This window comes from Hibiscus syriacus, unplaced genomic scaffold (assembly GCF_006381635.1).
Source record: "Hibiscus syriacus cultivar Baekdansim isolate YM2019G1 unplaced genomic scaffold, ASM638163v2 tig00110505_pilon, whole genome shotgun sequence".
Taxonomy (NCBI): Eukaryota; Viridiplantae; Streptophyta; class Magnoliopsida; order Malvales; family Malvaceae; genus Hibiscus; species Hibiscus syriacus.
The window spans coordinates 3,918,720-3,933,566 of NW_024062765.1; the positions used below are offsets into that span (position 1 = coordinate 3,918,720).

General features: G+C 34.7%; 1 protein-coding gene and 1 pseudogene across 1 annotated transcript; both read left to right on the top strand.

The window, feature by feature from the left end:
- Positions 1-1,498: 1,498 nt before the first annotated feature.
- On the top strand, positions 1,499-4,381 carry LOC120130025 (annotated as a pseudogene).
- Positions 4,382-5,443: 1,062 nt separating this feature from the next.
- On the top strand, positions 5,444-6,512 carry LOC120129925 (expansin-A11-like). The gene is made up of 3 exons (XM_039147312.1): positions 5,444-5,582; positions 5,687-6,008; positions 6,086-6,512. Exons 1-3 carry the CDS (start codon positions 5,444-5,446, stop codon positions 6,390-6,392), a joined length of 768 nt encoding a protein of 255 aa, XP_039003243.1. The 3' UTR covers positions 6,393-6,512.
- The last annotated feature ends 8,335 nt before the right edge of the window (positions 6,513-14,847 follow it).

Consider the following 14,847-nt stretch of genomic DNA (forward strand, 5'->3'; position numbering starts at 1 on the left):
TCATGCACGACAGCATGGTAATTAGCTCATGCAAGCTCAATACCATTGAATTACCTTGTTTTCTTTGCACATGTAGGTACATTAGAGCATGGCACACATTGGGACAGCTTGGTGGAGTATTTGGAAGCCATGTGCAACTCATAATCAACTCACAAACATCATGGCAGCTCGTTGAACACTAAGGAAAGCTCAACTCAGCTGGAAGAGCTCAAGGCTAGCTAATATAAGCTAGTTGGACTATTTGAAGATAAGTTGCTAAAGGTGACATCAATTGTAGCTAAATGTAGCTAAAGGTGCTGTTATGAAGCTTGGGAGGTCACGGCTAAGGAGTTCATTCACCACCAGTCTTTACATTGTTAGCTAGCTAAGCACATGCAAGCTTGAAGGTAGCTCAACTGACGCCCAAGGCTGCTGCCCATGCTTGGTTTTCTTCATATGCATAAGGTTGCACCACAAGCATCCTAGAGAGCCATGTGCATGCCTTGTGACCAGCCAGTCCATGTGCTATACGTGTGACTCCATTTAGGAACCAAGATGAATGACCACATAACCATTCGGCCAAGTATCATTCCTCCTCCAATTTGGCACCAACTTGAAGGGCTTCAAGTGCTATTCGACCATGACACATGCCCCTACATTCCAACCGAACCTAATTTTTTTCATGTTATTTATTAATTAATTATGTCATTATAGAGAGACACAAGGGTTGACCGAACCACCATGTACCCATTCGGCCAAGTCCTTTCAGAAACTATAAATAGGCTAGTCCTATTTCATTTGTAGACAGACCTTTCTTATCAATTGAAGTGAGATTATTCTCTTTGCTTATGCCCTTGTGACTTTTATCGACTTATCAAGTAATTTATTTACTTGTGGCGTCAAACCCTTCCTCCCTTGATACTTGTGGTTCCTATCTCCATATAGATAATGGGTCCAAGTCCTTTTATACCACCCCTTAGAAAGATTTGTAAGGATGGGTCTTTGCTCTCAATAGCACTGGTTCTTCCTTGGTCATTTCTAAGATACTATCCTCACAACCTTCCATTGTTTCATCACCCATACCATAGCCATAATTACATACTTCCGCTACCATTTCTCATAACATAAATAACCTACCATTTCACCTTTACATCTACTACCAAACCATCTATTTGAGCCATTCACTTATGCAAGTTATTTTGCTTCCTTCTTAGATCCACAATCAATTAAAAGGTAGGAGTACCTTACATCACATTTTAAAATTTAGATGACTCAATTAAAGTTTATATTCTAATATAAAATCATATATCGTCCTAGTTGCATATATCAACCTGTGTTATATAACTGTTATTTCTGTTATTATTAGTTTTCTTGTGGTTGCTAGCTGGAACCGGGAATTCGAAACACATATATTGCATGTTGACGGTGAGGAAAGAAATAAGCAAATACTCCGAAACTTTCTTATTTCTAGAATTTCTAACTAATTTGGTCCGCAACATTCACAGAGCTTTCAGTAAAGATGAGTCAAGATGCGGTCACGGAAGACAGTAACACTTTCGTTTACGATGTCGATGACTCCACTTTTGGCAGTAACTATCTTTGATTCTTTTCCAATTTTTAGGATTCATTTTCCCCCTTTTCTTTAACTTCGTTTTCATTTCTTTAATTTTGTTTCCTAACGTAGATTTGGCGGAGATTGTTTGTCGTATTAAGTATGATTTGATCAATGACGAGGTTTACCGCGTAGCCCGTGTCAATCGCGTCACGTACGGGCTAAGGCGGAAGCTCACGTTTCCTCTGCTCTTTGCATTTCTTCATAACGCGTTAGAGCCTTATTCTGAAGCTTTTTCCAGATTGTCCTCATTTGTTTTTGCGGCACAATTCCTCAACTTCTTTTTGGCTTTTTTCTTCTTTGTGGCTAAATTAAAGCTTTTGCTTGCCTTCTGGGTTGATAATTCAAGATCACGTCATTCTTGATTTGTTAACCTCTCAGTTTGCTTAATTCGGTGGTTTAGCTAACATAATGAGCTCATTACAAGGCTATTTTATTGAGATGATTGAAATACTTTTCTTGAATTCTTTAGCTATTGCAGAATACCTAAATTTTTATATAGAATTATAGAAACTGACGTTTTCTCAAATAAGTTAGCTAGGCTGTATAAAACTTGGATGTGGCATAGAACTATGATTCTATGGGGCATCTTTAGGTTGGTTTGGCCTTTCAATTGACAATATCATTAATGTAGAGTTATGATTTCTTTGCATAGAGGTCTGTTCTAGTTTCTTCAATATCCAATTGGATTCTTGGAAGTTTGTGTTCCTAGTACTGTATGTGAATTAAATAATTGCTTGCTGGAAGAATGGCATGACTGGGACGCCGATTGTGTAACATCTGCTGATCAGACTCCAGCAAAACATGTGTTTCCAAAGCTTGAGATTTCTTGCTCTTTTCCTGTTCTCTTTTTTCTTATTGACCATAAGAAATACAATCTGGTCAGACTTGTTTCCTGAATTTGTATTTTCTTTTTCCTTTATGGCCTAATCCACTTTGTTAACCCGCAGAGAATCTCTTCCCCTGTTCTCTTTCAGGCTAAAGCTTGTTCCTTAGCTTGTATTAACTGGCTCAAGAGCCTAAACAGAAGAAACATTGATAACCTAGCATCTGGACTATATTTCTATTACTCGTATAGCTATGAGCTCACTGGAGATCTTGCTGGAATTCGTGGGTAAGATATTAATAGCTGACTTTCTCCTCTATGGTTCCTGTTATGTCAATGCTTCCATGTAAAGATATATGTTAAAATGCACTATTCAAAAAATAAAAATGTTAAAGCGGAACTTCAGAAATGTAGCGGAAGCTAGATAAGAGTTTAATCATTTCTCTTGTTTTTCTTTGTACTTCTTGCAGAAATCTTCTTGCCTTGTATCGCACTGCTACACGAAACCATGAAGAGCTCAGCCAGGTTTGTCGTCAATCAATATAGAAATTGTTTTGGGTAAGAGAAATTAGAGCTAATGTATAATATACTGGCATATTGCAGGAAATGCTTCGAAACTTGTTGCGTAACTCTCTCCATTATAACCTATATGATCAGGCTGACATGTTTAGATCTAAGGCACCAAGATTTGAAGTGCACTCAAACCAACAGGTAGATGTTGTCTTGTTCTTTTGCTTGTTTAAAGATATTGTCAGCCTCAGGGTAGATTTTGCAATAATCTTTCTTTTTCACTTTTTCATCTGTTATTATTCTCTTGCTGGAAAATTAATACAGTTTACCTTTAGTCTTTATTTGGATGAGCGAGTCACATAGTATGAATCTTTTCCAAATGTCATGAACATGCAAATATCTTGATATTATTAGATATCTCCTAATTTTCAGTGAATCTAATGTCCTAAAATTGGGAAATTGTCTATTCAAGGTACGACCGATGGTATATCTTCTCTTCTGTTCTACAGTTTTGTCGATCTCTTCTACTTAGGGAAGATTAGAACAATTAAGCTGGAGTATACTGATGCAAAAGAGAGTTTGCTTGAGGCTTCTCGTAAAGCCCCTGTTACGGCCCGGGGTTTCAGAATTCAGTGTAACAAGTGGGCGATATTAGTCCGTCTGCTGTTGGGGAAAATACCTGAGAGGTCAATCTTTGTGCAGAAAGGAATGGAGAAGGCTTTGAGTCCATATTTTGAGCTGACAAATGTAAGTGTGGTTTGTTTATGATGAATCCTTGTTTAAGGAGAAGACAAAATTCTTTTGACTTTTTATCTTGATTACCTATACATGTATATTGGATTTGGTGCTGATCATCTTGGGTTTTTTTTCTTTGGTAAATTGTTAACTTGGTTTTAATTTCAAAGAGAAGGTATAATTTCTGGGCTCAAGTTTTCAGGCTGTACGGATTGGTGACTTTGAACTGTTTCAGTGTTGCAGAGAAGTTTACCAGCACCTTCATACCGACAAGACCTGAAACCTTATAGTCTGCCTGCAAAATATTGTCATCAGAACTGGATTACGCAACATCAGTATCTCTTATTCCTGCACTTCACTTGCTGACGTTGCTGAAAAATTGAGGTTGAATTATGAAAATGCAGTTGTAGATGTCAAAAGCATTGTAGAAAAAGCCATCCGTGATGGTGCAGTAGATGCTACATTGGATCATGCAAATGGTTGGATGGTGTCGAGAGAGATTGGTGACATTTATTCTACAAATGAGCCTAAAACTGCCTTCCAGTCCAGGATTGCTTTCTTCCTTGACATGCACAATAAAGCAGTTCAGGGCATGCATTATCCACTATACTGGCCTGAGCAGGAAGAAAGCGAGGAAAGGAGAGAGATTCTACGGCAAGCAGATGAACTCGCGCGCCAAGCTCAACGCCGAGGAGGATTATGATGATGACTATTTTTAAGGATTTTACCTTGGTGATTGTTTTTACTATTTTGTCGTCTCCGTGCGTTATTTCGTTGGACTGATTGTTTTTACTTCCTTTCCTTATTGGATTAAGGTTGTAACGTTGTTAATGATACTTGACAAAGTCATGCAGTCTTCTAGCTTGAATATTGCTTCACACCTTTAACATTCTCTTCATTGATTTTGTTATTAATAATTACTTTTTCCCTCTATATCTATACTTCAAAGCTGTGTTGAAGTCAGAATATAACAGATCATATATCAAAAGATATTTATATATACGAATGTACTTTTCAACCCAATGCTATGTGAAAATATACTAATATTTATGTTTTCAATTTCCAATCAGATAAGGTTAAATACCATACCAAGAAGTACCCAAATGGTACTTGCACGGTTTTACCGCCCTTTTATATGCTGTTGTGTATGTGCTTGATATGATTAAATAAATGAAGTCTCACCAGATTCAGCCTGGGCTTGCAGCAGTTAATACTAGAATTAGAATTAAATAGAAAGATGCTCAATCAGTGTTATTTTTACGGTTGAAAATTTTAGTATCATGTGCAGACACTCACAAACAAGATTAAACACTGATTTGTTTTCCAGGTTTATGTAAGCAATGCCCATGTGAACTTGTATGTTGGACCATGTGACCTATTGGAAACATCGTATCAAGAACACAAAACAAATCAAGTGGTGTCATTTAATCTTCGAATAAAAGAACTGCATAAGACAACTGGGCTTATGGCTTATGGGTTTTCGATCCATTCACCGTTCTTCTGTTGGCAGAGAGAGAGAGAGCATGTGGGAGAGAACGTGGGAATAATTGAATGAGGCTCAGAATTCTTGATTGTTAGCTGAGATTATTCAATTTTAAATACTCGAAATGAATCGGTTTTCGTTTCATCTCTATTTGCAGGGATCACATGAGCTCGTTGTGTAATAGTAGAGTTCGGTCCCTTATTTAAAGACTATGCAAATTGAAATCAATACAAATCGTAGATACATTCATTCTAGTATTCATTTCTTCTTTTTTCACCGCTCTACCATTTACTAAAAGATGGCAAAAACCATATTTGCATTGTCAGTCTTTCTCGGATTCTGCTCTTTTGCTACGACTGTGAATGCCTACGCGGCTTCTGGATGGACTAAAGCTCATGCCACCTTTTATGGTGGCAGTGATGCCTCGGGAACTATGGGTTACTCCCTTTTCTTTCTTTTGGATTTTCATGGAAAAGAAAACATTTTATGGTTTGAATTTCATCGTTTGTTTAATATAATGAATGCTTTTGATTGACAACAGGGGGAGCTTGTGGATACGGGAATTTGTATGCAACTGGCTATGGAACAATGACGGCTGCTTTAAGTACTGCCTTGTTCAATGATGGAGCTTCATGTGGACAATGCTACCACATCATGTGTGATTATCAAACAGACCCCAGATGGTGCATAAAAGGAGCATCGGTGATCATCACTGCCACAAACTTTTGCCCACCAAACTTTGCTCTACCAAACAATGCGGGAGGCTGGTGCAACCCTCCTCTCCAGCACTTTGATATGGCTCAGCCTGCCTGGGAAAAGATCGGCATCTACCGTGGCGGAATCGTGCCTGTTTTGTTCCAGAGGTAACATATGTCTCCCCCATTTTCACTCATAAAAGTCTTATATCATGTCTAATGTTTTGGAGTTCCATCTTATACAGGGTTCCATGCAATAAGCCCGGTGGAGTAAGGTTCAGTATCAATGGGAGAGACTACTTTGAACTTGTTTTAATTAGCAATGTGGGTGGAGCAGGATCAATCCAATCTGTGTCCATCAAGGGCTCTAAAACTGGGTGGATGGTAATGTCAAGGAACTGGGGAGCTAACTGGCAATCCAATGCCTATCTAATTGGTCAATCATTGTCTTTCCGAGTCACCACTACCGATGGAGTTACTCGACAGTTTCTCGACGTCCTGCCATCAAATTGGGGGTTTGGCAAGACTTACACCAGCAACCAACAATTCTAAAGTCACTAAAATGCTATGAGAGTTCAGGATTCGGGGTTCAGTTTTCTGGGCAGAGGCAAGCTTGTTATTTCCCAACGCTGCCCGCCATACATGTCTCGGGATGATGGTTCGAATAGAAGTGCATCCTTACGCAAAGGCTGTTAAATTACCGTATTTTTTTGTTTTTTTTATACCAATGTGTTTGAAATTATTTGAAGATATGAATCAATTGTGAATAAGAAGCGCAAGCTTGCATTGCAGCTTCAGCAAATGTAAATTTTGTTTTCACAAATTCTGTTTGTGATTGGCGTTGTTACTTTTATAATTCCACCATTTGTTACCATAAATCAACTGAGCCGACAAACCTTTTGAGATTTACCCAACAAAGGGTTAATAAGATTCTGTTCTGTGGCATAGATGGAACCTTCGTTGTCTGGATGCAGACTTTGACAGTTTGTCCTAAAGAAGATTTGCTTTGCTTTAAGGGTAAAAGAATGAAGACAAGATCAGCTTCCCTGGACTTGAATACACAGAGAAAGTGACAGAGGCAGGATTTGGCATTATTAACAAAGGGTAAACTATGCTAGTATTTTTTATTTTTAGTCCGATCAACTTTGGTCATCAATTTAAAAATTAAGGGGAAATGTTTCTTAACATTATCGATTCGTTTGGTTTAAGTCCCTAATATTATCAGCATAGTCTTTTTTATTTTTAGGCTGATCAACTTTGGTCATCAATTTAAAAATTAAGGGGAAATGTTTCTTAACATTATCGATTCGTTTGGTTTAAGTCCCTAATATTATCAGTCCATTCAATTTTAGTTCATCTACCGTTAACTTCCGTTAATCTTTTAACTAAAGTCTGAAGTGACAATTAAAAAATAAAACAAAATTCAAAACCTCCTCCTCCTCCTCCTCCTCCTCCTCCTCCTCCTCCTCCTCCTCCTCCTCCTCCTCCTCCTCCTCCTCAAAAGTCTTACACTAATATATTAAGCAAAACAACTCTTTTTTCTCATAAATCTAATAAGTTTATCCACATATCTACTAATCACAAATCTTAAAAACTACTAATTCACCACCCAAAAATCATCTTTCTTGACTTGCCTAGCTCTCCTCAAATATGAAAATTATATCTATTCTAAATCGTTAGCTGGAAATCTTTTCCACTTTTCCTTGTTTATTAAGCACTTCTACCTTTTCATTTTTTTTAGTTTTCTTCACTGTGTTGTTTCATATCAACACTATCATCTTCCATTAAAAAATCGACTTTATATATATAACTAAGAGCCTTTCATTAACAGTTTTTTTTTAACTTTGATAGGTTTTAATCTTATGGCCATTGTTCAACCCTCTATTGTCGCCAAAGGCTCGACCTTTCCCTTCCAGTTTCAAACCAAAACGTCACGAATCGACCCAAAACACCATTGCATACACCAAGAAAACTATCCCACAAAGTTTTGCTTGTGACCCTCCTTTTGGTATTTAGGGTTTAGGTTCAGCCTTTGGTTTTGATCAGGGGTGTATTCGGTTCGGTTCGGTTCGATTTTTTACTAAAAATTGAACCGAACCGAAATAAACGGGTTTTCAATATTTAAACCGAAACCGAATAGTTAAAAAACCGAAAAAATCGAAATCGGTTTTTTCGGTTCGGTTCGGTTTTTTTAACGGTTCGGATTTTTCGATTCGGTTCGGTTTATAGGTTTTTCAATAAAAAAATCACTTGAAACTATAATTTTTTTTACAAAAATTGCCTATTCGGTTCAATATGGAACAAATGGGTTCCATATGAAAAACCCGAACCGAACCGAATCAAAAAAATGAAGCCTTTAAACCGAACCGAAAACCGAACCGTTTAAAGCCAAACCAAACCGAACCGAACCATTTTACTTGGTTCGTGTCGGTTTTTCGATTTTCTCGGTTTCGTTGCTCAACCCTAGTTTTGATGTCTGGGAATGCCCTGGCGATAATAACCTTTTTATCGCCATTGAATCTTTTCTCTGATTGTAAAGACTTTAGAATCTATGAGAAGAAGAAAAACATCATCAGACATAAAACGAGGAAGAAAAAGAAGAAAAAGGTTCATCTCAAAAGCAAGAATACGGGTGGTGGTGGTGGTTTAGCAGTGAAGATGAAACCGACACCACCTCCTGGGAAGTCCTCGTGTTGCACCCCTTATTTTTGGACTATTGTGTTTTTATTTCATCTTTAACACTCTCTCACACACATATTCTTCCTGCTAGGAGTTGATCGAGCACAGAGAAAAATTCAGGTCATAGAATCCGAATTTTGAAAGTTTCTTAAGGATGGATTAGAAGAAAACGATATCAGAGATAAACCCTTAAATAAATTAAGGATGCAAGACATGACGGGTGCGATCATATCAACACTAATGCACCAGATCCCATCAGAATTCCGCATGACCAGAGACATTTTGACCGAAAAAGTTGTAGCAATGTTCGTCGGAGAGGGGCCAAGAACCAAAGTTGCGACATGGGAGTTTTAACATTAGACGGAGTCAACAACAATAAAATGAGAGATAACTTCGCTGTGGTGAAACATTCGAGTGGGTGGTTTTGTATGGTTTTGTTTTAATGGGTTTGTTTTTGCTTAGATTTGTAATTGAAATGGTCGTGTGGGTGATTTAATGAGAAGAAGAAGAAGAAGAAAAAGAAAAAGAAGCACATGATTATTTTAAGTGCCACGTAAGATTTTTGTTAATAGGTTAACGGACATTAATGAAAGAGAGACTAGAATCGAACAGATCGATAACATTAGAGATTATTTCTCTTTAATTTTTAAATTTGTGACTCAAGTCAGTTAGACCGAAAATAAATGGGACTATTCAGATAGTTTACCCATTAATAAATTATTTGGATCCACTCATCTACCTTTCCAAGTTGATCAAAATTCCATGCAACAGAGTCTGTGAGTTCCAAAGCACTGTAAATGATAATCGCATCTATAACTATAATCTAATGCTTTAGACTTTGATTTCCAAAGCTTTACGCTCTTGATTGCATGAAAGCTCTAAAGCTCCTACGTAAATGGCGCTTATATGTATATTAGGGTTTTGAGTTCGAATTTGGAGAAACAATAACAATTTTTTTTAACAATTTTAGGGGAGGGAAAAGAAAATTTTATTTTTAACCACATGCTCTATAGATTGTTAACAAAAATAATAACTTTTTAAATGATCTACGACAACTTTAAAAATAATAATATTTATTCATATTTACCTAAATGCCACCTTACCAAGAATTGAATCTCAAATAAATATCATTTTTAGATTTATGTAATATTTATATACATATAACTCGTATTTTTTTCATACATAATTTGTACAATATTTTTCATATTTTTGGCTTTTTTATTTTCTTTTATTTTTTATACAATTATTTTCTTTTATTTTGATTCAACTTGTGATCAAAACTCTAATTGTTCTTTTATGCATATACATATATTTTCAATTAAAAACATCTTTTAGAAAATATGTTTGACATGATACGTTTTTATTCAAAAGATATCATTTCAAAAATTATTCCGAAATAATTTTTATTTAAATAATTAATTTGTTGTAGTATATTTAAGAAGATATACCATGATATTAAAGAAAATAGTACATAAATAATTTAGAACAATTAATGCCCAAAAAGATTTCAAATGAATATCTTAACCCATATTTATAATCCTTTAAAGGAAATTATGAAAGATCTTTTAAAATAAAGGAGATATATACGAGAGAAAATAGAGATGGATTTATCTATATTTTTTCGTATTTTGATGAGTACATGAACCCCATATATATATATATATATATATAAGGATGAGGAATGCTCTCTAATAATTATAATATATGTGAAGAGTCAAGTTCTTTGACATTTCATCTTAATTTATTGAAGAATGCTAAAAGCCACATTAACTAATAAGAGTACTAATGAAATCCACATAATATATTCATAACACTCCCCATTTGATGCCCATTATCTAATTGTAACTCATTAAAACTTTTCTAGGAAAAACCCAGTGGGACAAAAACCTAGTGAAAGAAAAAGTACATAATTATACGCTTGACATATTGCCTCATTAAAAACCTTACCTGGAAACCCAGAGGGGAAAACCAAGGTTAAGGGAAAAAGAGTACAACGCGTATTTACTCCCCCTAATGGCTACATCACTTGAGATCTCTAAGGTGACGCATTCCAATGTAGTGTACTAACTTCTGAAGCACAGATGTAGAAAGTTCCTTAGTCAATAAATCTGTCAAATTCTCACTTGAACTGATCTGATTAACTTTTATCTCTTTAATCTTCTGAAGGTCATAAGTGAAGAAGAATTTAGGTACAATGTGTTTTGTTCTATTACCTTTGATATGCCCACTCTTGAGTTGTTCAATGCATGCTATATTATCTTCAAACAAGACACTAAAAAAACTTCTTTTCCATATGATAAACCATAATTATTCCGTATATGCTGAATCATAGATCTTAGTCATACACATTCACGACTAGCTTCATGGATTGCTAAGATTTTTGTATGATTAGAAGAAGTTGCTACAATCATTTGCTTCATGGAGCACCAAGAGATTGTTGTACCACCATATGTAAAAACATATCCAGTCTATGATTTACCATTATAAGGATATGACGTAAATATTGCATATGCAAAACCAATTAACTCTTACTTGAACTGATCTGGTTAACTTTTATCTCTTTAAGCTTCTGAAGGTCATGAGTGAAGAAGAATTTAGGTACAATGTGTTTTGTTCCATTACCATTGATGTGCCCACTCTTGAGTTGTTCAATGCATGCTATATTGTCTTAAAAAAAGACAGTAGGAACTTCTTTTCTAGATGATAAACCACAATTATTCCGTATATGCTGAATCATAGATTTTAGCCATACACATTCACGACTAGCTTCATGGATTGCTAAGATTTTTGCATGATTAGAAGAAGTTGATGCAAGCGTTTGCTTCATGGAGCGCCAAGAGATTATTGTACCACCATATATAAAAAAATATCCAATCTATGATTTACCATTATGAGGATCTGACATAAATATTGTATATGCAAAACCAATTAACTTTGTTTTGGATTTATTATAGAAAATAGACTCGCATCTTTTGTGCATTGGAGATAACGAAATACTTGTTTAACTCTATTCCAATGTCTTCGAGTTGGGCATGAGTTAAATCTTGTCAACAAATTTACAGAAAATGATATATTAGGTTGAGTATGACTAGCAAGATACATCAATACCCCAATTACACTAAGGTATGATACCTCGGGACCAAGAAAAACTTCATCATCTTCCTGAGGACGAAAATGATCTTTACTCGGTTCAAGTGCTCTTACAACCATTGGGGTAATCACTGGATGTGCTTTATCCATATAAAATTACTTTAGCATTTTTTATATATACGTCGATTGATGCACAAGGAGTCCATATTTTTGTAACCCCAAATAAAAATTCATTTTTATAAGGTCTTTCATCTCGAATTTTTCTTCAAACAATCAACTACAGTTTGAATCTCTTCAAGAGTTCCAATGATATTTAAATCATCAACATATATTGCAATAATAATGTATCTAGTTCTAGACTTCGTAAAAAAATGCATGGGCCAACTGGATCATTCTTATAACCCTTATTTAACAAAAACTCGCTTAGGTGATTATACCACATACATCCAGATTGGTTCAATCCATAGAGGGATCTATTCAATTTGATTGAATAATGTTCTCGAGAACTTGAATTCACTACTTCTTGCAATTTAAATTCCTTAGGGAGTTTAATGTAAATGTTAGTATCCAATGGGCCATACAAATAAGTTGTTTCTATATCCATTAGGCATAAATCAAACCCTTCTCTTATAGCTAGACTTATCAAAAATCTAAATGTAGTTGCATTCACCACAAGAGCATATGTCTCCTCATAATCAAACGTGCAACCAAGCGTTCCTTATATCTCACAATTTCTCTTTTTTATTTCTTTTATGAAAAAAAAAACGTTTGTATCCCACTGGTTTCACACCTACAGGTGTACGAATTACTGGTCCAAATGCTTCTCTTTTCGCTAGTGATTTCAATTCAGCTTCAATTGCTTCTTTCCATTTTGGCCAATCATCTCTTTGTCTACATTCATCAATTGATTTTGGTTCAGGATCCTCTTTGTCATTCATAACATCTAGTGCTACATTGTATACAAAAACATCATCGACTCGATTTGATTTTGGTTCCTTTTGATATTGGACATGACATAATCAATAGATATCTCTTCATTTTCAGGTACTTGAGTTTCTTCTAAATTATTTTCCAGTCATGTCTAAATTATCTTCTGGAGATCTTGGTAAAACCATTGTTTCCTTGATTTGAACATCATTCTTCTTTGCTTATTTTCATTTTGAGGATTCTTATCTTTGGAACCAATTTGTCTACAATGTTTTAGGCGTGCATTAGACCCATTAGAAACTATAATTTGTTCTTCTGAGACGTCAAGTGTTATTGGGGCATTCACAGTTGGTATATGTGACTTAGTCACTCTCTTTGGGTCAGTAAATACGTCTGGTAATTCATTAGCTAAACTTTGTAAATAAATAATCTTTTGAACTTCTAATTCATATTACTTAGTATGGGGATTAAGATGATACAATGACAATTCTTTCCAATTAATTTCTTTTATCGGTTGTTTGATCTCTCCCCTAATGTTAGAAAAGCTGACTTTCAAAATGACAATCCACAAATTGAGCAGTAAATAAATTTCCAGTAGATGGTTCTATATATTTAATTATCGATGGGGATTCAAATCCAACATATACACCCAACCTTCTCTGAGACCCATCTTAGTTATGTATGGTGGAGCTATGGGAACATATATATCACATCCAAAAGTTCTTAGATGGGATATATTTGGTTTCTAACCATGAACCATTTGTAATGGGGAGATTTTATGATAACTTGTTGGCCTGATGTGAATCAATACCACTGCAAGTAAAATTGCATGCCCTCAAGCAGTGATTGGGAGTTTATAGTTCATGAGTAATGGTCTTGCTATCAATTGAAATCGTTTAATTAAAGATTCTACAAGACCATTCTATGTCTGAACATGAGCTACAGGAAGTTCAACACTTATTCCAATGGACATGCAATAGTCATTAAAAGACTGAGAAGTAAATTCTCCAGCATTGTCAAGACGATTTGTATTAATAGGAAAATCTGGAAAATAGGCTCGCAATCGAATCAATTGAGCAAGTAACCTCACAAATGCCATATGGTGAATTGATAACAAAGATACATGGGATTATCTAGTCGATGCATCAATTAAAACCATAAAGTACCTAAATGGTTTGCATGGAGGATGTATAGGTCCACATATATCCCCTTGAACTCGTTCAAGAAAAGTAATTGATTCATAATTTATATTAGTAGGTGATGGCCTAATTATCTACTTGCCTAGTGAACATACGACACATGAAAAAATTATTTTGAAGAATCTGTTGGCTCTTCAATGAATGTCCACATGTCTTTTCAATTATTTTTCGCATCATAATTGAACTGGTATGGCCTAACTGGTCATGCCAAAAAATAAAGTTATCAGTAAATTTCTAGTTTAATATAGCATGTGTTTCTATTGAATTGATCTTTGTGTAGTACAAACCAGTAAAGAATGTAGAAAACTTCTCAAAAACTTTTTATTGCCTTGAGTAATTCTCTATTTGAAGAAATTCTCGTAATTTTAAATTAATTTTTTATATTAACATTAAGTATCATAATTATATGTTTATTTATTATTATATAAATTTTGTATAAGAGAGGAATTCACTTTATAATACTATAATAGTATATGTATTTTATCTATTTACTATGAAACTATAAAATTTTATCCAATCTATTTACTATAAAATTTTATCATACAATATGTTTCCTACCAATGATGCATCTTATGATGCATCATGCTATTCATTTTAATGGTGAACTGTAAGATATATAATTTTTATATTTGTAGTTATGTATTTTTTTTCTTTCTAAGTTATGTAAAAATGAACATTTTTATGTTACGATATAAAAATTTGATATGATTTTAATGATATTGTTTGTATGTTATTCATTAACATTATAATTGTTATTACCTATTATCAAGTATAATAGTACTTTTATGATTTATATTTTTTTTAATAAATTTTTATCTATGAAATTAAATTTTTATTTTTAAAATAAAATATTAAAAGAGTATATTAATATTAGTATATTAAAAAGATAAATGTAAAATGTATAAATATAATATTTTAGACGTATTGTGATTTTTGAGGAAGGTATCACGTCCGCCACAACCGCAACACGTTACGTAATGTCCGCAGCATCCGCAACCGCGATACTGCAACCACATCCGCAATAAAATCCGCAACCACAATTTGATACTATGCATCCCACCCAGATGGAAAATCTATGTATGGTTGGCGTGGCGTGACAGGTTACTAACCAA